General features: G+C 37.5%; 2 protein-coding genes across 5 annotated transcripts in view; one reads left to right on the top strand and one right to left on the bottom strand.

Annotated features, from left to right (window-relative positions):
* Window positions 1–2,786, top strand: part of kiaa1328 (KIAA1328 ortholog) — a 43,986-nt gene extending 41,200 nt beyond the window's left edge. Inside the window, exon 11 of the mRNA XM_088337968.1 lies at window positions 2,472–2,786. Within this exon, the coding sequence (XP_088194094.1) occupies window positions 2,472–2,676 (205 nt within the window). The 3' untranslated portion in view covers window positions 2,677–2,786. The remainder of the gene's footprint in view (window positions 1–2,471) is intronic.
* A 4,140-nt stretch (window positions 2,787–6,926) lies between these two features.
* Window positions 6,927–25,665, bottom strand: part of celf4 (CUGBP, Elav-like family member 4) — a 144,433-nt gene continuing 125,694 nt past the window's right edge. For all 4 annotated transcript variants that reach the window (XM_088337967.1, XM_088337966.1, XM_088337964.1 and 1 more), the window contains exons 13-14: window positions 21,851–22,034; window positions 6,927–16,217 (exon numbers count right to left, since the gene is read on the bottom strand). In XM_088337967.1, coding sequence (XP_088194093.1) covers window positions 21,907–22,034 — 128 coding nt within the window. In that variant the 3' untranslated portion in view covers window positions 6,927–16,217; window positions 21,851–21,906. The remainder of the gene's footprint in view (window positions 16,218–21,850; window positions 22,035–25,665) is intronic.

Raw genomic sequence — 25,665 nt, 5'->3', positions numbered from 1 at the left:
ACACAACACAGCAATGTCTAGTGATCAAATAATACACAATCTCCTTTTAAATGCACTTACCTTTCCAAAATTGGGTCAATTTCTTGTTCTCCTAAATACCCTCCCTTCAAAATTGGCCATGACTTAAAAAGTCGGTTTACTTTCTTTGTCCAAAATCACCTGCCAAAATGGGTGTTGTATCATTGAACGATAAGCAGGTAGTTGCCTTGCTGACGCCTCTATCGGTGTGTGAGTGTATGTGAACGGGTAAGTGTGAAGCACATTGTAAAGCCCTGTGGGAGGTCTTCAGTGACTTGAAAAGCGCCATATAAATGTAAACCATTTACATTTTAGTCAGACTGGATTGTTTAAAGAACCCAGTGTGTAATATTTGACCACTAGATGGCACTGTTATCTTATGCAAATGTAATCCAGTGCCGCAGCAAGATGACAGAAAAAAACATGCCAGCACCGTGAAAACGATTGTTATGATATTTATATTTGTATGTATTCTTGCTTAGTATTCAAATCAATTTTTTATTGGACTCAATGAAAAATTGCATGTACTACTAGGAGGCACTGAATATTACACACTGTCCCTTTAAGCTCCCAAGTTCATTAAATTATCACAAAAAAGGCATTTAAAACTTAAAATTAGCATATACCGTAAATTCCAGACTATAGAGCGCACCTGATTATAAGCCTCTCCCACCATATTTTAAGAGGATAACCGCTTTTGTACTTACACAAGCCGCACCTGTTTATAAGCCGCATGGGCCCACGCTAATACATGTAACACAATCACAAAAGTAACCCAAACCCGACTTTAAGTCCCGCGATTGTAACTGAATATAAAGTACACAGTCCAAAAACCACAGCCGGCAAAATGAACAGAAAATGATACCGGTCCTTAAGGTTTGATGCAAACCTGCAGAGTCTGGGTCCCGTTGAAAGTAATCCAAGGAAAAAAAGTCTATATTTCCAAGGGTAAGGGTGGGAAAAATATATATCCACTATTGTCCGCTGCGTCCAAAAACACGTCTCACCTTTACTCAACTTCCCATCAGCCCCCGTTGTTTCCGCCCCTTCTTTTTGATTTGCCCGTGGAAAACATAGCTGAATAAGTCTCTAAAATAAATACATTACAAAAATATTCAGTTGCAAATACATATTATACATGGTTACACATATTTACAAAGAAAAACGGCACACCGAGAGAGTTTTCAAAGCTTTAATAACAATAATATAACTTTCATCCCAAACCGTGACTGTGACGGGTAGCAACACGCTACTAGCAACACCCTCACAAAACAGTAAACGGGATTTTACAAGTAAATATACCGTACTTGTAAAAACCACGGTAAACCATCCTCATCTTCCTCCTTATAGCCGACGCCATCAAAGTCGTCTTCCTCAGTTTCGGAAAGAAACTTTGTCATATAGACGTCGTCCCACGCTCCCTTATTCCAAAACACGCTAGCAACACGCTCTCAAAGTAAAGTTTACGTGCAATAGCTCTGTTTCCTTCTTTATCGGATTGCTTTTAGCTTGAAAGCTGCGTCATGTGCCTTTCTTTTTGCAATTTGCATGATGAGGGTAATTTTACGCTAATTCAATTTGTGCACAACCTCAGAAGTTGCAGTCTTCCTCGGCGCATATATTCCAGCTGTCTAAATCTTACCTTTTGTACTCGAGCACCGCTGGCGGCCGTTAGAAAAATTACATAGATTTGCCGCATCACTGAATAAGCCGCAGGGTTGAACGTTTAGGAAAAAAGTAGCGGCTTATAGTCCGGAATTTACGGTAGTAATGTGCAGGTCAGTTATTTAGCATTATATATTGACATGTGCGGTCCCTTCTCAAGGTTTTTTCATTTCCCTTATGTTGAGGTTTTTGAGTTTTTCCTTGCCCTCATGTTGGTTCCAGATCAGGGGATGGTGTAATAATAGTCTGAAAAAGTCTGTCTAATAACCCGTGAAGCCCTTTGAGACTCTTTGTGATTAAGGGCTATACAAATAAAAATAACTTGACTTGACCCTTTAATTATTTTTGGTGAGGACGTCGTTGGGCGTCGCCCCAAAATATACGCCGAGACAGAAATATGGCGGAAGGGGAACGTCCTTTATTCAGCAACTTTCAAGCCACGTTCAAAAGTCGTCCAAGAGACGCTGGGCTTTATACTGTGTTCAACAAGATCACGTGATGTTTTTCTCAGAATCTAAAGTGTTTTTTCCGGCTCCGACTTCGCTCAGTCAACATCTTGTGACAACATTATCTCATACCATCCTGTCAGCTCGAAGGCTGCTGACTTACAGTTAATCCACAACATTATCAAGTCAGTCCATATGAGTACCTAATTATTATTTGGGGGGTGTTTGATTTTCAATTTTCTGCCCCAAATTTGAATTAAATGCATAGCTATTATTGGTGTTTACAAGCAGAAGGTATTTTGCAATATTGCCTGCACAAATGGCGCGTTTATTTTTCTCCAGTTTGGATTCGTCAGTGGTGGAATTATTGGACAACTTCGTTTCCGTGCCTGCCCTTGAGCAACGCAAACAGTCATCCCGGAGGCTGAAATTGCCGCAAAGCGCGACTCCCAAGCCGACAACGTGCACGAGCCTACCCTATGGTGCCAGTGGCCTGCAGGACTTAGAAGAGAGCAAAATTTTGGAAGATATTTTCTTTATTTGCTGACTAAAAAGTCAAACTCTGCTCCGTTTCTTGTTGTATTCTTTAATGGATGTTGTTTTTAAGTAAATTCCAATTGTTGTTATGAATAAAGCTTACAAATTTTTTAGTTTCCAGCTGTGTAATACAAAAACACTTCCTTCTATCAGAAAATGTTCATTAATTTGAGTGTTTTTCAAAATTCTATTCATTTCTTTTAACTCTCCAAATAACTAAACAAAAAATTATGACATGGCAAATAGCATTATCTTATTAACTGTTTTTTTTTAAGGTTTCAACAATTTACGTGGTAAAAAATACATCAACAAGAAAAGTAATCAGTGTACAGTAATTCAACAATTTTTGCTTATTTAAAAATATGCAGAAAAATACGTTTGTTTATTTTCACTAAGCTGCCACTGATGGCAATAGACGCTAAATATCCATTTCAGCTAGCCCCCCACGGATGGTTATATATTTTAGCTAAGCTGTTATTGACTGATATATATATCAAAAATGTATTTCAACAAAGCTACCAATGATGGCTACAGATGCTTACGATCCATTTTAGCTAGCTCCTCACGGACGGTTATATATTTTAGCTAAGCTGTTATTGACTGATATATATCAAAAATGTATTTCAACAAAGCTACCAATGATGGTTACAGACGCTTAAGATCCATTTTAGCGATCCTCCCACAGCTAGGCTCCTATTGACTGATATAGACATTAAAGATTTACTTTAAGCTGGCCTTGATGGCTATAGGTGCTAAATATCCATTTCAGCGAGACGGTAATAGATTTTAATGAGGCTGTCATTGACTGATATAGATCATTGATGGCTATAGACGCATAAGTAGACATCATAAGATTTACTTTAACTAAGCTGGCCTTGATGGCTAAAGACGCTAAATATTCATTTTAGCGAAACCCCCACAGACGGTAATGGATTTTAACTAGGCTGTCATTGACTGATATGGATATCAAAAATGTATTTTAATTAAGCTACCAATGACGGCTACAGATGCTTAAGATCCATTTTACCTATCCTAGAGACAGTTATGGACGTCAAAGATCCATTTTAGCTAGGCTCCCATTGACTGATATAGACAAAGATTTATTTTTGCCAAGCTGCCATTGATGGCTATAAATGCTAAATATCCATTTTAGCTAGCAGCCGTCATTCCATCAGCCCAAATTAAAGACATTTTAGCAAAATTCCATGAAGTCACAGAATTTGTGGGAAGGAATTACTCAGAAAGTGATGACAGATCGGCCTGCCTCACGGATTTCCGACAGATTGTCAAAACCCGGCAAAAACAGGCGTCATTTGATCAGTTTTTCAAGAAACGCAAGGCAAAAAACACTACTTGAGGACCAGTAAACAAAGAAGCCAATTAAAAGGTAAATGCATATTTTTATTATTATTTTTATTCTTTGTTTTTTTTTTACATGATGTGCCCTCTGATTTTAAGTTTATTTAGCGCTAATGTACTTTCAATATGTATTTTTCATGTTCTGATGCTTGTTACTGATTTATTTGAAAAAAAAAACTTTGAACGTCTTACAATGGATTAACACATTTATATTCAAAAGACGTCTTTACTTACAAATGTTTCAGGTTACAAAGCTACTTTCAGAACAAATTAAACCGTAAAGTAGAGCAATCCCTAGTGATTTAAAAATACTTCTTGTATATAAAACTATTGATTAAAACAAAATGTGAGATTTAGAAATATGCAATATTACATAACTTGAAATGCCCTTTGAAGCTGATATAGTTGGCTGCCATCTTAATACTACAGGAGCCCAAATGTCACAAAAGTGAGTACACCCTTCACATTCCTGCATATTTTTCATGCTAGTGTTTAGTAGAAAAACACTGAAGAAACACTTTTACATAATGAAAGGTTAAGCTAGTAGAGCAGTGTAAATCTATTTTAACCCTCCAAAAACTCAAAATATAGTCTTCAAGAAATCCACCCCTTTGCAACGAAAAGTGAGTACACCCTAAAGTGAAAGTTCCTAAAGTGTAAGGGTCTAAGTACCTCCAGGCTGACCCTCCACCTCCTCTTCAATTTCTGCAGCAATGCTAACAGCAGTGCTGCACCCATCTTTCTTGGATAGCATTCAGAAGTGACCCTGTGCACGTTCGCTCAGCTTCCTTGGTCATTTAACACAAGTCCTGTTGTAATTGCAATCTGATTTTTTTTTTATACGCTGGAGGATTTTGGCCACTGCACTGCAGCTCAACTTCAGGGTGTGAGGGAATCATCTTGTAGCCCTGGCCCTGCATAGTGCCACAATTGTTTTTTTAAGGTGCCCAAAAAGTTCCTTGCCATGGTGTGCCATCTTGGGAGTTTCAGCGATCGGTATACAGAGTGTACCAAAACCGAACACACAAAAGAGGTGCTTTGTTTGGACATATAGGGGTGGAGTGGCTTTGCGGCGTACTCACAATTTGTTGCAAAGGGGAATGGTTATTGACAGGTTAAAACAAATTTACACCGCTATGACAAGCTTTACAGACTTGTTTTAATAGTGTCAAAGCAATGTTTCTTCGATTAAGCATAAGAAAAATCTCTGCAGAAATGTGAGGGGTGTACTCTCTTTTGTGACATACTGCAGCTAAGGTAGCTTGTCCTGGTGCTGCCTTTAGCACTTATTGGCCACTTGCCTCCTACAGCTGACCCCTGCATGTAATGTTTGCAGAGTTTCATCATGGAGGCATTTTTTCACTTTTTTCCCTCCAGTTTCTATCTCTAGCCACTTGGCTTCAGGCTATGGCTCGCCCCTACCCACAAATTATTTTGTCAGCTGTTTTTGCTTCGTCTTTTACTGTCACTCACCTTCATAGCTGGTCATGCAGGGGAAGATGTCCGTGTTTCGTGATCAAGGCATCTTCGGTTTTTAAACCTCTGTTTCCTCCTTGAGCCAGTCATGTTTGACACTTTGCTAAAGGTTATAACTAGCTGCTATTTTTAGCTGCTCCTGCTTCGTCCTTCCGATCACCTGCTTTTAACTGCCGGTTAAAAATGAGAACATCAACCAAGTTTTGTGACTCAGGCATCTTCTATTTTCCCCTGTTTCCTTCTCTAGCCACTTGGCTTTAAGCTATGGCTAGTCGCTATTGTTCGCTGCTCCTCCTCCACCCTTCAGTGTCACTCGCTTTTACAGCTGGTCATGCAAGCTAACATCTCCAAGTTCCGTGATTCAGGCATCTTCCCTTTTTCCACTGTTTCCTGCTCCAACCAGTCATCTTAGTCACTTGGCTAAAGGCATTGGCTTACCGCCAGCTGTTGTTCGTCCTGCCGTGTTACTTGCCTTCCACAGATTCTTATGCAAGTAAACGTGGTCGAGTTTTGTAAAAAGGGATCTTCAACCTTTTTTTCCAGTTACCTTCTCTAGCCACTCAGATTAACCACTTGGCCGCAAGCTATGGCCCGTCACGAGATGCTATTATTACCGTTATTGTTAGCTGCTACATTTATATTCGCTTTGTTCTCAACTGTCACCCGGTTTCCACAGCTGGTCATGCAAGCGTACATGTGAGTTCCGTGACTTAGGCATCTTTAACTTTTCCCTCCACTGTTTCCTTCTCTAGCCACCCATGCCTGCCACTTGACTGCAGGCTAACGCTTGTTAATAGTCGCTGTTGTTACTGTAAGCTGCTCCTGCCTTGCCCTTCAGTGTCACAGCTGGTCATGTAAGTCAACGTTGCAGAGTTCCGTGATTAAGGCATCTTCCACCTTTTCCCCACTGTTTCCTTCTCTAGCCATTCGTGTTCATCACTTTTGCTTTTTGAACGGCTTATCAAAGATGAGAACGTCACCAAGATCCGTGACTTGGGTAACTTCTTTCTCAACCGTTTCCTGCTTTAGCCACTTGGCATGAGGCTTTTGCTCGTCACTACTTGATATTTTTATTGTAAGCTGCTCCTGTTTCATCTTTCAGTGTCACTCACCGTCCATAGCTGTTCATGCAAGCAAACCACCTCAATGGTTCAGGCATCTTTGACTTTTTTCCCCGTTTCCTTCTCTAGCCATCCTGTTAGCCACTTAGCTGCAGGCTATGGATCGCTGCTATTGTTATTGTTAGCTGCTTTGTGTAAATACAGCTTGCAAGAAAATATGGAAGTGGGCTTTTGAGTTTGATCGTTAGTGTGTCTTCTTTGAATGCGCGTGTTTCACCTCCATTCTAAACAACAACGACGACCTCTCGTGGGGAAATATTACACACATTTATCATACTTTGGACTCAAGAATAAGGCCATACACTTGATTCTAGACTGTGCTTTATTATTGGCCTAAGCTGAGACGCATCATTCATTTTAAAATTACAAAAAAAGGAGTCAAGGGAACAAGAAACTGGTGCAGTCTTTCTCGCGAGTCAGGGATATGGGGGAGGAGCCTAAAGCAGGTTGGCCTATCACAAGCGGAGTTCTTCCGAATCCTGGCGAAGCTTCATGATGCAACATTCGTGTCCCTGACCTTCGCATGTGCTGAAATTCTCAAGTACATTGAAACCGTGAGATGTCGTTACAGTCACTGTAGAGTTTAGGAAACCAAATCAAATAGAAAAGAACATTTTCCCGGCGTGTAAAAATGACTGGAAATCAGTTCTTTTGATGGGATAGTGCAGATTTAACCATTTTTTTGCTTTGGGTAAAATAGATGGAACAAGATCAGAGCTCTGCCGACAGTGCAAATACAAAATAAGTAAAAAAAAATCTAAAGATTGAGGTAAAAAAGGGAGATTGAAGGGATAAACAAAATTATGGGCTGGGCTTAAAGAGTTAATTGATTATCTTTGACATAATCCAACATTGATTAATAAAACCTTGATTTGAGATTTTTTTTCTCTCCGATAAATTGATTACATTTAATTTCAAGGTAATCCTTAACATTTAGAAAATGTCTTATTATTTTGATTAAAAAATTTGAGGGATGCACAAAAATTATCGGATAGTAAGCAGTTTTCGGCCCGATAGAAGCTCCCCACCAATTATAATGCTATAATGCTAACGTCACTAGTCGCTAATGCCAAGGTAAAAGGTGCTAACATTACTAATAAACTCTTGATAATCAATGCTAACGTCACAGACTCCAGCCGCTAGCGTAAACAGGTGCCAACTTTACTCTCGCATGCCATTAGCGCTAGCGTAATGCTAATGTCATTGCCGCTAGCTGCAAGTGCAAAGGCAATCTCATTCTCTTGTTAGCTTTTAATTCTAACTGAATGTCACTGCCGCTAGCCGTGAATGCTAACCTAACAGGCAATATTATTAGCCTTGCTAGCAACTAATGCTAACGTAATTTTTACGTCACTATATTGCTAGCATAGAAGGCGCTAATGTTACTCTTACCAGCCAGTAATGCTAGCGTAAGGCTAACATTATATCCCTAGTTGCCAATGATAGCATATTGCTATTGTCAACGGCACTAGCTAAAAATGCTAAAGTAACAAGCGGTGGCTTGCGGATGCTAATGACGGATTTTCTCGGTTATCGGTAGGAAAAAAACTTATCGTGCATCCCTTTCAGGTTTCAAAATTGGTAAAAAGTATTCCAGTAAAATGAACAAATTCATTTGACTAATTATTCCTTGCACATTTAATTTGTTTCTAATATGTCTTTTATTTTGAATAGAATAAGAATAGTTGCTACAATTTATACAAATCAATATTGGATTACATTTAGAGTGAATGGATAAACATGAAACTTGAATCAGGAAATTAAAAATACCCTGCCCTACCAAAACTGTATTTCATTTTATGGAATACCGTATTTTCCGGACTATAAATTGTTGTTTTAATACTCTGGAGCAAGGGTGGGCAAGTATTTGGAATTGGGGGGCCCCCATTAAAATTTGGCCAAGGGGGCTGGTCCTGGAAACTGATCCATTTTTCAATTTCATTTGCGAATAAATCAACACGCAGTCATGTTATATTTCTTCATCGGTGTTTTTAAACTACTTTGTTTCATTAAATTAGTTTTGAAACGCTCACAATGAAAGCAAAATAATATACTAAGTCCCTGTGCTAAGGACTCAATTTGATATTTAGTTTTTAGTATTACGGTAGTTCCATTTTTTAGTATTTTGTAGGATTTCTGCAGTCTCTTTTTGTGGTAGTTGTGTGGTATTTTGGTAGATTTTCTTTTGTATTTTTGTAGTATTTCTGTTGTAATATTTCTTTCGTATTATTTTTGGAATATTTGTGTCATAATAATTCTGTTGTAGTTATTTTGTATTGATTATAGTACTAATGTTCCTTAAGTTTTTCCAAAGTAGTTTTTTTGTAGTATTTTCGTATTTCTGTCGTAGGATTTTTGTGTCATAGATCAGTTGGAAACATGTTGGCCTAGAGAGGAATGGGCACCACCAAGCTGTATTTGCCCAAAACACATCACATGAAATGGAGAACCTCCAACCCTTGTGGTTGAGGGATCCAACCAACAATAGTGGCATTTCTGTAGTATCAGTCTTATATTGGTAGTATTTCTTTTGTAGTTTACTTATTTAGGTTTTATTTTTGTAGAATGTCTGGTAAAATATTTCTGTTGTAGAATTTTTGTAGTATTTCTATCGTATTTTTCTCAGGATGAAAGCGAAATAATATATTAGGTCTCTGTTTTTACACACTGAATTTCATACTTAGTTTTGTAGTAATAATATTGTAGTCAAGTCATGTTTATCTGTGACGCCCTTAATCACAAAGAGTCTCAAATGGATGCACAGACCAATGACTAATACAGACTATTATGACCCCATCCCCTAATCCAAAACCTACATCAGGGCAAACAATACACAGATATTGTCAACACAAAATATAGGTTATTCATATGCTATAGAATAGAAGTGTGTTTTAAGCTTAGATTTAAACAATTCCACTGAGGTTGCAGATCGAATCTCAGGGGGAAGAGCATTCCACAGCACCGGGACCCGAATGGAGAACACTCTTGAACCTGCGGATTTCTTCTTGGCTCTTGGGATCACTAGTAGTATTTTTTGTTGTATTTATGTAGTTGTATGGAGACAAAGTTGACACCCAATAAACAGGATTTTTTTTTAATGTATTAATAGTGCTTTTTAGAAAAACTATTTTATGTATATGGTTTGGTGGGCCAGATTAAAAAGCCTGACAGGCCGCATCTGGCCCGCAGACCGTAGTTTGCCCAACCCTGCTCTTCGAGGGAATTATTATCGGTATATCGTTGCACGTGTTACATTAAAGTCATTTCAATATTGGCAGTAACTTAAAAACAACTGGGAAAGGCTTCATGAAAACAACATACAAAAGAAAATTGTATTCTGCTGATGACACACAGCAAGTCGCAGTATCCCCGGATATGTCATTTTCGTTTTGGGGTGTGGAATACCCCCTCTTTACAGCATTTCTCCAACCAGATTAGATGCCAGACCATTAATGTCTACTGTAAGTATATGCAACGCGCTCCTTCTTGGGACCAAGGGGTCGCAGGTTCGATACCAACAAGTTAAATGTCGAGGTGACACTGAATCCCTAATGCCCCTAAAAAGCAGGTAGGCGCCCAGCATGGCTGACTCTGCTATCGGCGTGTGAGTGGGTAAGTGTGAAGTACATTGTAAAGCGTTTTGCGAGGTCTTCAGTGACCGGTTAAAAGCGCTAGAGAAACGGTGGTCCGTTGACCATTTATTATACATTTTAAATCTGGTGCGGCTTATACTCCAGTGTGACTGTTAGTCCGGATCATACAGTACTTGGTTTAGAATTTCTCTCACTTTGACCCCAAACGTCTGATTGTACATTTGAGATCACGAGGAACATTTTTCGCCGAGCTTGCATTTTCAAAAAGGAACCTTTTCATACATATTTCCGATTCTATAGTGATTTTTTTCCTTACTCTGATGAAAACCAGGTTTGATATGCACGTTACTATTATATACAATATACTGCATAAGTATATTAAATAGGCTAAATCATCCCCTTCCCAATGCCGTCCATAAATAATCAACAAAAATGTACATAAGGCTTCGAAATACAAATTTTCTTTCCACGCGAAACAGAATTTTTTTCTTCTTTTTGAGGTAAAATACGATGGCGGTTACAAAGCGGCACTTTAAAGACGATCGTTGAGCTCGGATCTCCAAAAAACAGCGAGGAATAAGACAAATAATCCCACGTGTCTTTGACATCACTTGCTCAATTGTTTTTTTTTTCCGCAACTTCCAAGGAAGCGCTGAAGGCAGGAACGATGATCGTCCGATCGAAAAACGTATTTGGTCACGTACCAACTCATAGAAAAATAATGCCGTGAAAGCATGCGTATCGGAAAAGAAAAAAGCGATTATTTGCGTTACAAAATAGTCAATGCTCTCCCTGACGGTTTCTGGATAAATGCCTTGGTCAGGTCCTACATTTCGCACTGTATCCTAGCAGTTTTTTTTTTAAATACCTGGTTTTAATGAGCATTACCATGTTTTCATTCATATATATATTTTTTCGAGTATTTAAAGTACTTTATCCAGTCCTTGTAGATAGAAGTAAAAGTCCTATAAAATATGCAAACCTATGTACAAGAGAACAGAGAGAGAAAAAAAATGTACAGTATATTCATGGGTTTTTGTTTACATATGTATATATATATATTTATAATCGACTTTTTTTCCCGGTGTAAACGTGTACATACGACAGAAGGATGGAGATGATGCGTGGATCCATGTCAACGTGCATTATATTTGTTTCTTCGCAGTATTTTACGGTATATTTCAGAGCTAAGGCAAAGCTCCGCCGTCCAATGCCACATAGTTATACAACTCATGCCTATAAATATTCAACTTTTGCACGTACGGTAGATTATATGATTAGCATCTGATGGCTTCTACGCTAATACAAAGCCTAGCTTAAGGGGATAGTTGTTAGGCTCCACCTTATAGTGCCATCTAGATTTAGAACAACTGCCGCATATAATCGGTAAGTCATCTCCAACAGATGCATCGACAGAGAACTCTGGTCGACATTTTCCTGTACATTTAGATTATACGATAAGCATCTGTTGGAGTCTACGAAAACCAAAGCGTACCTTAATGGTATAGTCGTCAGGCTCAGCCTCCTATTGCCACGTAAATGTCTTGAAATTTATGTGTGTGTATATATATATATATATATATATATACACACACACAAATAGCCTTATTTTTATTTGGCCACGCCCATCTGTTGTTTTGAAGAAAACATATGATTGGGTCAAATTTGGGTTAAGAGATTTTGGAACACGTCAGTCATTAAAGAATGTTATAACCAATGCCCACAAACTCCGTTTTAGCCTTATTTTGACCTGGCCACGCCCCTTTTCAAAAATTGAGTTTTGGGTAAAATAGATGATTGTTCAAAATTCGACACAATTTGGCTTATCTGCATCGCTTATCCTCAGTAGGGTCGCGGGCGTGCTTGAGCCCATCCCAGCTATCTTCGGGCAGTGGGCAGGGGACACCCTCAACTGGTTGCCAGCCAGTTGCAGGGCACACAGAGACAGACAACCATTCACTCGCTCATTAGCACCTAGGGACAATTTGAACCGGCCAATTAACCAAACATGCATGTCTTTGGAATGTGGGAGGAAACCGGAGCGCCCGGAGGAAACCCAGGCAAGGATGGGGAGAACATGCGAACTCCACACAGGAGGTTCGATCTCATGACCTCAGAACTGAGCCGCACACCTGCTAACCACTGCGTCGCCGTGCTGCCCTGAGAGCTTTTAGATGGTCACTAAAGAATACAACTAAAGCTCCCAAACTCCCTCTTAGCCTAATTTTGACATAACCACGCCAAACCAGAGTTTTGTAGAAAAGAGATGATTGATAGATAGATAGATACTTTATTCATCCCCGCAGGGAAATTCACATAAATTGGTCAAATTTAGATCCAATTTCATAACCTACACCCACAAACCCCCGTTTAGCGTAAATTAGACTGGGCCGCGCCATCTTAAATAATTAAATAAATCAAGGTTATTTTGTAGAAACCAGACGATTGTTCAAATTTCAAGAGATTTTTGCTCCAGCTACGATCACCGGATAGTTTTATAATCTACATCCGATAGGTCGAATTTCGACTTGACCACGCCCGTATTTTGAAACATATGAATGGACATGCATTGACATGGATCCTGTAGTGTGTTTTGACATCATCATAGCGTGATAGTGTGCGATTGTTGAATTCCGCGCAATCGTTTTGCGTGCAAAGCATCGCGGATATGTTTGGAATCCACTCGAAGATATACATTTTTTTTATTTATAAACGCTTGAGCCTGATTTTTCTCAAAGCCTGGTACTGATATCGAGGCTTTTTTTTTTTTTTTTTTTTGCATTTTTCAGACGATATTTACAGTATCGGGGGGAAATAAATGAAAAGGATGTATGCAGTTCTTGGGAGCTGCCACGGTTGCAAAGTTTCAAAGTTGATAAAAAAAGATATCAGCTCAACTGTATGGAAGCGCAAGAGTGCTAAAAATTGAATAAATAGAAACCTCTTTTGTAAATGAAAGACATTTCATTTTTTAAAAATAGGGTGACATTATTATTAAATATGTACTTCTTTAAAATCCAATAATTAAAAAAAATATATTTTATATTTAAGACAATCGTACATTTAGAATATTTTATAATGCATTTTAGCACAATGTTTTTTTTCTAAAAGTCAGGATGCCGTATTAAATTGAATTTAAAATACACTATTAGGAAAAGAATGACGACCGTAACTGTTTTGATGTATCCAATCATGATCAAGATTTAAATCAATAGGTTTCAGAGACTGCTGCAATTGACGTTATCGAAGTTAGTTGGGACAAGAACTTCTAGGCGATACGCAAAAACTGTCCATTAAAAACTATCCATCCATCCATTATCTGCACCGCTTATCCTCAGTAGGGTCGCGGGGGTGCTGGAGCCCATCCCAGCTATCTTCAGGCAGTGGGCAGGGGACACCCTCAACTGGTTGCCAGTCAGTTGCAGGGCACACATACAACTCACTCGCTCATTCACACCTAGGGACAATTTGGACCGGCCAATTAACCTGACATGCATGTTCTTGAGAATGTGGGAGGAAATCGGAGTCCCTGGAGGAAACCCACGCAAGCACGGAGAGAACATGCAAACTCCACACAGGAGGGCTTGATTCCATGACCTCAGAACTGTGTCGCACACGCGCTAACCACTGCGCCGCCGACTCATCAATCCATAGGATGTTTTTTTTCCCAAAAGTCTTGAGGATAATCAAGATGCCTTTTGTGTTATTTTGCGACAGCAGTGATTTTCCTCTGGGAACTCTCCCATGGATGTCATTTTTGTCCAGGGTCTTTCTCATTAAACTCATTAAAAACAAACAAGTTCATATTTCTTAATTTTTATACCTCTTATAATTCAATTTCTATGGTTACATTTTAAAGCCAGTTTTTATTTCAGATGATCTTTTTCCACTGCCGTTAGCCAGTAAAGTCAGCATAATATTACTCTCAATAGCCTCTAATGCTCGTGAAATGCTAATGACAATGTAACAGGCGCTCGTCTTACTTTTGCTAGTTGCTAATGGGAACATTATCATAACGTCACTGACAATAGGCGCTATTGCTAGCATAACAGGCACCAATGTTACTCACATTAGCTGCTAATGCTAGCGTTATGCCAACTTTCAGTAGCTTAATATTAGTGTCATTACCACTAGCCCCTAATGCTAGCGTAACGGGTGCTAGCTGCTAATGCTAATGAGGGATTTCGTTGGTAGGAAAAAAACAGTCATCACGCATCCTTTTTAAATATTACATAATGTTGATAATACGGTCTTAAACGCTGTAAAGCCGTTTTTTATCTCCAAATTTTGGAGATAAAAACCGGCACGTTTTAAATGAAATAAATCAAAATACATTTTTACAAAAAGTACGATTTTTCTGCACCATTATTTCTGTTCTGTAGTTAATGTACTTTACATTTTGACCACTAAGTAGTAGCATCACCTTTTGTTTAGATCTTCACATTTGCACCAGGAAGTCAAATCAGAAAGTAATTTGATATCGGTGGAATGTGTGCGTGTGTGCTGCGTCAGTATCTTTAATTATTGTTAGAAAACTTTAGAAAGCAGAGAAAGTATATTGACAAGTTCACCCTAATAATAATAATATAAGTTTGTTAGCCTGGAGAAAAATGCAATATCTTGTATTTTTTTTTGTTCATGGTAGCTCAGATATTAAGACTGTCTGACTGGGTAAATTCATTTTTGTACACATTTGGGTCAAACGCCAAAGCTAAAAATGTACCTTTCTTTTATTTACAGTTTCACTCTTTGACATTTGTTAAGATATATTTTCAAGACATCATTAAAAAGGAGCAAGTGCGCTCGTTCCCTGGCTCATGAAGACAGTTTGGATTGCTGTTCATCTGCGTTCAACACTTAAGAAGTGATAATAGTCTGTCCTTTTTAAAAAAAAAAAAAAGATAAAATATTAACTTATGATCAAAAATTTAGATTTAAAGATTTTAAAGAAGTGTAAGTACACATTTAAAAGTCACATAACTGCCTTTTATATCCACTTGAATTCAAACGGTATCTCGTTTCTTATTTTTGGCTCCCCCGGGCTTCCATACAACGTCATCAGTAGCTGCTCTATATACACGCGCACACATCTCAAACATGTGCATAAAATGACATACTTGTGATTAATATCGCTCGCCGTATATATATGAATACATTTTCTTCAAGGCTCGCTATACTCGTATACGCAAATAGAAACACGTTATAGATCAAAGATGGCCGTCTAAATATGAGGTTAGGATGTCACGTTAAAAAAGATAAGGCTGTGATGCGGAGCAGCCCCTACCATGCACTCTCCGTAACAACTCCCCCCCACCCCAAAAAAACCAGCAGTGATTGTAAACTAACAAAATTTTGCTCCTTTCCCAAAAGCAATATATATACACACATGTGCATATTGGAAATGTACACCTGTTTTTGTTTTTTTTGAAATTCAACTCTGGGGTGCAGTGGTCCGAGTTTAATCTAAGCGCTTACGAGTCCCAGCGATAAAAAGATTTTTGGTCCCTAAAAGAAGGAATGACAGGTAAGACTCCCTGGAGAGCGTTGCTATGGTCCTCCTTGGCGAAGCGGACAGGCACTCCGAAGCTAAAAGACGCCCGTCTCCGAAATCTTTTCTTTTTGTCCTGATAATTACATCTTCCCTTGCACCAAAAATATCCTCGGTTCAGTTTTTCCAAACTGGGAATTGTTCTCGACGGTTGTTGTTGGTCACTGTGTTAGCGTTTTGTGTCTTTTGAGTTTTTTTGTAAAAGTTAGCGTAGCTGTCAATCAAGCAGTGTGTGTGTGTGTGTGTGTGTGTGTGTGTGTGTGTGTGTTACTACTGAAAAGGAATCAAACGGAGCTCCAAAAGTTTTGGGTACATCCAAGAGGAAGGTTATTTTGTCCCTCCCGTGACTCCCTCGGCGCCTCGGACTCTCCGGACCTCGGTTGTTTTCCGGATGTTGAGTTTGCATTCTACGGCGCGTAGCAAATAATCAACATATAATTCAGCTCTACAAAACCTGGAGAGAATGGAGAAACGACACAAAATTCAAAGTCAAAAATGGAGATGATCATTAGTGAAAAAATAAGGAATTGTTTAAATATAAATTCCTAATTTCTGGCTGCTACTTTTTTTGCTATATCATTTACAGTGGGGCTTTAAATACACAGACGTGTCTTTTTGTGTTCTTATTGGTGATTGCCACGATAATGGACAGAATTGCATTTGCTTGTTATTGTTCCTTGAAGATGAAAGGAAACTTCAGCGAACTGACATTGACGATGATAATATGAAAAGAGATCAGAAGCGGTAAAATTCATCTAAAATCCCAATCCAAGACGGACCCAAAGTAAATTGAAAGGGGTTGTTTAAGTTTTTGGTTTCTTTTGAAGGTAACACTCTAAAGTTTATTCTCCATTTGAAATGATCACTGTGAGTGCTACTAACATTGAATTATCCAAGTTGGAACACACAGAAATAGAAGGTTCTTATCGTTGGAATTTTTCTGAAATCACCTATTCAGCCTGAGATTCTCTTTTTTTTCTCTTCAAAGTCTTTATATTACCGTACATATTTTAGCCAGGAGTGCCATGTCTAATCGCGATGCATACAATGTTTCACAAAATTGATATCAATTACAATAAATAACAATAAGGACAATTTCGTATTCTACGTCTTGAAGAAACAGTTACAGTGGCTTGCAAAACTATTTGGCCCCCCTTAAAGGAGGAATGGGCAAAAATATCAGTTCTCAATGTACAAAACTGATAGAGACATACCCGAGCGACTTGCAGCTGTTATCGCAGCAAAAGGTGGCGCTACAAATGGGGCTGAATCATTTTGCACACCCACTTTTTAATATTTTATTTGCTAAAAAAGTTGTAAATATCCAATTAAGTGTGTTCTACTTCATGCTTTTGTCCCACTTATTGATAGATAGATACTTTATTAATCCCCGCAGGGAAATTCACATTTCCAGCAGCATCCCTGAGCTGAGAACAATGCAATAATAAAGCAAAAAGAATACAATATACAAATACCCAATGTGACCTGCAAATGTCCACTGTAGCGTGTTATATAGAATATCTAAATAATGCTACACAGAATACATATTGCAATAAAATTCGGTAATATGCAATGTAGGGGGTGTGGTTTAATGTGGGCTTTTACTCTGCCGGGTAGAGTTAAAGAGCCTCGTGGCATGAGGAAGAAAAGATCTCTTCAGTCCGTCCGTAGTACAAGACAGTGACAGCTGTCTGTCGCTGAAAGTCAAGTCAAGTCAAGTCATGTTTATTTGTATAGCCCTTAATCACAAAGTCTCAAAGGGCTGCACAGACCACAGATTATTGCAAACCACAGAACTGCTCTTCTGTCTGGAGATAATGCTGTGTAGTAGATGCGATGGATTGTCCATGATTGACCGATGATGATTGTTGATGCTTCACAAGAAATTACAGTTTTATATCTTTATGTTTGAAGTCTGCAATGTGGCAAAAGGTCACAAGGTTCAAGGGGGGCAAATAGTTTCGCAAGCCACTGTAGTTTCCATGGTAACTAGTTACTTTTAATATAGAGTAATTCAGTTACTAACTCAGTTACTCGTTGGAAGAAGTAGTAACTATAACTAATTACTTTTTAAAGTAACATGCCTGACACTGGTTATTGTGGTAAGGAGAACACGGTTGTTGAGCCTCACCAATTTACAGTAAACTAAGAATAACAACAAGCTGTATTTGTTGAATCGGCAAGCTTTTTTTTCTGTTGGAACAGTGACATCGCTCATTTGAATTCGGCCATTTTCTTTCACTCAGGAAGGCGCTCTTTATATGGATCAATTATTTTGTGAGTGTGTGATAAGTTGCCCTTGAATTAAGTCATCAGCGGTAAATGAACGACGCAGTCTCAACTCTCCATCATGCACATGAAGGGAGGAGACAAAGAGGAACGGCACAATTACCCGCGAAGTCAGTAATAAATGCTTCTCCTTTCCCAGGCCCTTCCTTCTGTACAACGTGCTTGAGCGATTTCCGAATCTTTACAGTAACCATTGAAAAAACAAATACATTCTCTTGATAACTGGATGTGTATCATGATACAAGTGTCACGATACGTAGGAAATGTATAAATACATTGCCTGTAATGGATTACATTTTATAGATATTTCCAATATATTTACATTTTGATATGAAGGTCAAATGTATTCCTAAGTATTTTATTTGAATTATTATTTATGATTATTATTATGGCAACAGTACGTCCATTAATGTAAAAAGCACTTCACAGCAAAATAAATGAATAAATATTGCTCCATTGACAGACAATTTAGCTGATTTCAAATTATTTTAATTTTTTTGTCTTACCAAACTGTATTATACTTATTTCATTAATCTATAAGCAAATTTTGATCATTTTAAGAATAGTTTCTTATTTGTAATAGAAAACAATCACAAAATATATACAACATATTTACATAATACATTTGTTTTCATTTAAGTATTAATTGTATTTATTTTATTGTGTTTCTGATCTACGACCATTCATTTCTATATATTATTTTACTGTATTTAAGTATTTTATCTTTACATTATATTTCTTGTTATTATTTTAGTTTTCTTATTTTCTAAATGTTTATTTTGGTAATAGTTTACTCATGTTTCTTATTTTTTCTTACTTTGTTTTACTATTTTTCTAGTTTTATTTTTCCTGAGCTTGTGTTCAATTTGTATTTTGTTTAGAGTTTCTTCTTTTTTGACAGTAAAGTCACATTTTAATGTTTATTTGTATAACCCTAATCACAAGAACAATATCTGGTTGGTGAAAAGTGTAAAGAAGAGGTGAGCCGTTTAATTTAAAATGAAAGTGTAATAAGAAAGCTTGATGCGGTTGAGAAGATGTTCAGAACTTTTTTTTCCCGGCCGCTTTTTACAACGGAAGTCGGAACTCCTGAAGCTCATCTTCCAAAAAGTAAGTTAAACTCAGCTTTATCTATTTTTATAAATCATATTATTTTGTAACATGTTTATTTTTTAGTACAAAACAACAGGTTACTTATACAAGCCTTAAATACTTACATAAACCTTAAACATACAAAAAAACATTGATGCAACTTCCGAACAAATTTAACTTACGATCGTTCTTAAGTATGGCAAAGTCTGCATTACATTTCTTTTTATAATAGGATTTTTTTAAAAAAAAGTATTTGTTTTTATTTATTTAATTCATTCAACAAGAGTTCTTAAAATGAGAGAATTATTTGAAGCCACTATGGCAATCCCCCCATTGCTACTCATTCATTTTCGACTATTTTTTCCTAGGAGCTCACTGTTTCTGATCCATGTTCAATGTTTTTTTTTAAACTATCATTTTACAGTGACAAACTTCTTTTTGTAAACATTTTTGCTTCATATTTAAAAATACCCACATTTTCAAGTCATTTTATTCTATTTTATGTATTTGTTTGATGTTTAGTTATTGGTACATTTTTATTTATTTAAACACATACTTATTTAGTTAATACTTTTTAGTGGTTATAAGCTCAGCCAGCCATAACAGAATAAAAACAAAACAAAAGAGCAACTCAGTCATCATTGGGAACGATGACAGCTATATTAACATTTAAAAACGGCTGCTTGAACTCTCGCTGATGCACCATCGCTGTTTTATGACAAACACTTTGTGCTTTTTATTAGCCATTTGCAAACGTTTTATGACATTTCCGAAAGGTTAGCCAAACTGAGCGTTCTTGAAGGTATTCCCAAACAGAATATTTTTTTCTTTCAATTAGGCACAAAACGTGTAGGGTTCCTCACCTCAATTATGCAAATATGTTTCAAAATATTCTAAGCGCCGGGGATTTGAGGAATTTTGTCTCAAAGTTAACCAATTTGGCTCATTTTCTCTAGAGCTATGACGTCATTGAAGGAACACAACATTTAAACAGTGGCGAATGCGTACCACTCATTTCTGCTTGGAGAAATTGGAACATTGCTTCCCCTGTCTTTGCCTCCTTTTAGGTGAGCAATTGTGGCTTTTTGTTTGTGTTTTTCCCAGTTAGCGTTTGGGCTGCCAAGGGCTTTCCGATTTTGTTTGCTCCCGGTTGGCGCTCATTGGCTGCCCACCGTGTGTTGTTTGGCCAGTTAGCCTTGCATTAGCGCCGGTTTTGCCGTGTTCCACGTAAAAGTCGACCGTTTATCAGGCAGACGGATCATCAGTACTAATGTTTGGGAGATTTACAGATATCAGAATTTTTTTCTTTTCAACTGGCCGATTATTAAGTCTCAGATGCAGCTGCCCGAGACTCACCGTCTTTTGCTCCTAGTCCTCCTCTGCCCCACTCTCCCCGCTACCCACCGTGCACCTTCTGATTGAATAAGAGAACGGGGGCGGAGCCACTAGAGCAGGAACCATAACGGTAAGCTCGGCTAAATTGTCCCAAACAATTCTGTGATAAACGAGCGATTAAGTGTAATTATTTTGTTTCAGAGAAGCACGTTAAGGTCGAGACTGAGATATTAGCTCTTATCATTACATTAATTTGTCTGTTGAAGGTTTCAGAGAGCTATTAACGTTTTATCTAAATGAATAACAAACATTTTTTGTTTCTTTTTGCCTTTCAATAATTTCTTACACCAATATTTAAGTTATTACAGCAAAATTGTTTCCAAATATCAGTTATCGGTCTCCTCATAATACCAATAATCCGTACTGGTATCAGCCCCGAAAAACTCATATCGGTCGATCCCCCTTGCTTTATTGTCGGCCAACTTCGTGTTTATTGTCAAAACTCCTTTCTGTTTTTTGTTATTGGTTCCTGGTTAGCGTGGCTGCTCACTGCGTGTTTTTTGACTGGCTAGCTTGGCGTTAGCACAAGTTTTGCAGTGTTTTATGGTTTGTTTATTCCCGACCAGCTTGCCCTTTTTCGTTGTTGGTTCCCGTTTAGCCTGGCTGCTCATCGCGGGTTTTTTCATAGACTAGCCTTGCGTCAGCGCCGTTTTTTTGCCGTGTTCCCTGGTTTGTTTATTTCCGTCCGGCTTCGCGATCATCGCCGTTGTCACTTTTTGTTGTTGGTTCCCCTGGTGTCATAGCCAATTTTGCCGTGTCCCTTGGTTTATTCCCGGTCGGTTTCGAGTTTATCTGCGGAGCCTTTGGCACTTTTTGTCGTTGGTTGCCGATTAGCCTGGCTGCTCACTGCGTGTTTTTTTCTGATCGTCCAGCCTCGCGTTTTTTTTTTCTGCCAAAGCTGTGCCCGCCTTTCATCGGTCCCGGGTAGCCCTTGTTAGCTCTCTGTGTAATATTTTTGCCAGTTATTCTATTTTTGGCCGCTCGCTCTTTGTTGTACCATTACTGCATCGACCTGCGACAGAATGCCTAGGCATTCTCCACAAAACTACCAAAACTTTGCTTAAAACACGTGTAACTTTATCGACTAATTAACACGTAAAACAATATGGCGACTGGCTTGCTAGGGTTCTGGTGTTCCTCTGATGATATCAAAGCTCACAATGACAAAAAGAGACAGGCTGTTTTCAAAATGCATTAATCTCCGAAATAACCGCTAAAATTTATAAAAATGTAAGCAAAAACCATGCTTCGTTTCCCCACATTTTGCACGTGTACGAATTTCGGATGACCGATAAATGATCAATTTCTCACCTGCCTCTCCCAGGTGTGCAACGGTGCCCCCCCGGCTGTCTGTAGGTCTGTGGGGGCTAGTAGGGGCGGTTGGCGTCTTTGGGCCTCTTGAGCTGCACTTTAAGTCTTTTCATGCCGATCTGGAAGCCGTTCATGGATTGGATGGCGGCTTGGGCGCTGCCGGGGTTGTCAAAGCTCACGAAACCTGGCGATGGAAGAATGACAACAAAAGTAGCGCTGGTTAGTAAAAAATGCAAGCAAATGAATTGGAACGGAGCTGGAGGAAGTCATTGGTACATGTTACAAATCAACACAAGTTTTCAGATTGCTACAAGAAGTCAAATAGATTACAGTATTCCCTCTTTTTTTTGTGGTTCGTGTATAACACGCACTCGCGTATAATGCCCTTATTTCTGATTAAAAAAAACGATACAAAATTTTGTTGTATTTTTCTCAGCTCAAACCAAGCATAGTAAGTGACGAAAGTTGTTGAATACGTGCAGCCATGATTTATTGAAAACTATGGATACCAACATAACATTTCAGAGTATTTACTTAATGTCTTTCTAAGTCCAATTCATCACGAGATACACCAAAAAGTTGTTTCCCTCTTCGTGCTTAATGCGTTCATTTGTCTAGACGTCTTTTTGTTTTCTCCATTTTCTAACATTTGTCTCTGGTACCACAAATAAAATTGCTTGGCAATGGCATGAAATCAAATGTCAATTCAAGTCTCATTTATTTGTGACGTCCTTAATCACAAAATGTCTCAAAGGACTGCACAGGTTACAATTACACAACCCCTAATCTTAAATGGTTTTTTTGTCATTTATATCGATGTGGTTTAGCGGTTAAGATTTGGAACACTGACTACCGCAGCCTGGGTTCTGTTCCCGTTGCATCCAATAGTTTGCGATTGTGGTCAGTGATGTTTTGCGATTGATAAATTGTTGCACAAATACGGTACCATAAAACCTTGACTTCTTTGTTAGGTAAAATAATAATACACCATTAAATACGGTATGAAAATGAATTTATAAATACAGGACTGTCTTGGAAAATTGTGATAAGGTTACTAATTTTCTGTAATCTTACAGCCTACTATTATACTTTTTCATAAAACTAATATTTTGAGAATGGATGTTTAAGTGTATGCCATAATGAGCAATATTAAAGCATTAAAAGACTTGCAATATTTCAGTTAATTTGTAATGAATCTCAAATGTATGACATTTTTCAATTGCTGGATCTTTTAATGCCGCAAAGCACGGTGTGACAGAGATAAATAATCCAAACAAATTCTGGCTTAATCAAATGTTTTGGTTGGTTTCCCCAAATGGGGAAAACAGTTGTATTCCTCCATATATAGTGTAAGTCTATGCGTTTGGCAAGCCTTGTACAAGTACAGCTTGTAAACTGCAATGAAGGACACTTTTGGAGCAAAACAAGCATGGCAGTGCTGGTAAAGTGAAACCTTAAATCAGCGAAAAAACATTTTTTTTCACGGAACCCACAAAAAACCCCTACGATAACGCAAATGTTGAACCGTGAAATGTCGAGGGAATACTGTCAAACAACAACAAGAACAACAACCAGATGACAATAAATGTGTAGCATTGCATGCAACCAAGATCACAATATGAAATATTCACATGGTTGTGCTGTGCAGTTCAGTGTCATATTTTTGGGGTAATATACAAACTGGACACTTCATCAGGAACACTTGTGGCAATGTGCAAAATATATAATTTTATAAAAAAAAAAAAACACTTCTCAGCATGAGGCAATGTAGTTTAACACTTTAGATGACCGAAATTGTCATTAAAATGAAAATAAAAATGTACAAGTACAGTGCAAATTTTTTTACCACATCTGGAGATAATTCCACTAATTTTTTAGAGGAGTTATTTTTTTTCTGGTAAAATCATAACATTTATTCTAAAACAAGCCCTTGCATCTGGCAAATTATTTAATGATGACAAATAAATAATATATATACCAATTTAATAGTAATGAACATTAATGACCCAAAACGATCTCTCATTAGTTACATTTTTTTTAAATGTTCTTAAAGAGAAAATAGCCATTTTGCCTGAAATGAGCAACATTCTTCCAATGGGGTAAACCTATTATTTTCTAGCGTATAAATTGAAGTAGAATATTTTGATTTTCCTTGTTTTTTTCTGTATATTTGTAAATTTATATTTTTAATATCTCTTTTTCAATTAATTTCAGTAACTTCAAAACTGAAAAAAAGTTTACATTTTTTTTAAGTTATAAAAAGATCTGAAAATGTGTGACTAGTGGTTCTAAAGAGGTGAATTTAGGCTCCCCACAGTTTGAAATTGCCAAAAGAGCAATCATCTAATAATGACAATTACTCCTGAACCATAAGCGCTAGATTAATAAAATTTAGTATTCCGGGTTGGAAATTATGTCTAGATTGAATATAAAGCATAGATTTGTCGACAAAAGTGCACATTTTTTAGTCAAAAGGATGGTTAAATACGGCCTCCCAAAGTTCGAAATGGCCAAAAAAGCAATAATATGCTAATGACAATTACTCCTGAACCATAAATCTTAGAATCTAAGATTAGTTTAGTAAAATTTAGTATTCATTTTTGGAAATTACGTCTAGATTGAATATAAAGCAGATATTTGTTGACAAAAGTGCACATTCTTTAGTCAAAAGGATGTAAAAATGGTGAAATAAGGCATCCCACGGCCTGAAAACGCTGAAAAAGCAATAATCTAATAATTATATTAAATTGTCTGCATTTATATAGCGCTATTCAAGTCAATGAAGACCTCCCAAAGCGCTTTACAATGTGCTTCACACACACATTCACACACCATTAGGGAGTCAGCCATGCAAGGCGCCTACCTGCTTATACCGCAAAGATACTAAATACTACAATGGAAATACTTCAAATAAATGGTCTACATTTGAAAATACTTTTACAGAAAAAGTACAAAAATACCACAGCAGTAAAACTATGATGTAAAAATACTGCTACATAAATATTGCGACATGAATACTACAAAAATAAGACTGCAGTAATACTACAGCAATTCTACAACATTAGACACCAGAAATACTGAAAAAACAACAACAACTAGTGATAAACCACAAAAATTATATTGTAGAAATACTCCGATGTAGTACTAGGAGTTAAATGGACTGAACCATTTCAAGGTATTAGAGGATACGAGACAATGCGTGGTTCACATTTTAATTTTGTTTTACTTTTTCTTTGAATGTTAATCTAGAGTTTGTCATCTTATGCCTACCCTGTCCTTTATTAAGACTTTTAAGAATGCTATAATTTTAGGGGGTGCTTGGGTTGAATTTGGGGGTATAATGACAATATCTACAGAACCATAAACGCTAGAATAATAAAACTTAATTTCCTGTGTCAGAAATCACCTGAAAATTTCAATTGTAAGCAGAGATTTGTTGTTTTTTGTAGTTATGCAAACATTTAAAAATATGTGGCTGGCAATCAAAAAAGGTAAATTCGGCCGGGCTTACCACACCCTGAAACTGCTGAAAAAGCAAAAATCTAATAATGAAAATTACTCCTGAAGTGCTAGATTAATAAAACTTACTTTCCCTTGTTGGAAATCACGTCCAGATTGTATATTAAGCAGAGATTTCATTTTTAACTCTACTGCACAACACAACGAACAAAAATAAACAAATTACAAGTTATCGGACATTCAAAACATATGAAATCATTGCACCATTCTACACAAATGTTCCTAGTTTTTTTTTCTTTCCGTATTTTCCTTTTAAACAGGGGGTGCTGGGAGGTTAGCTAGGGGGCTGTGGTAGA

This window comes from Urocampus carinirostris, chromosome 6, assembly GCF_059441175.1.
Source record: "Urocampus carinirostris isolate Australia breed hairy pipefish chromosome 6, RoL_Ucar_1.0, whole genome shotgun sequence".
Classification (NCBI taxonomy): Eukaryota; Metazoa; Chordata; class Actinopteri; order Syngnathiformes; family Syngnathidae; genus Urocampus; species Urocampus carinirostris.
The sequence above is the reverse complement of the archived record's forward strand: the minus strand, read 5'-3'. Positions and strand labels throughout refer to the sequence as shown.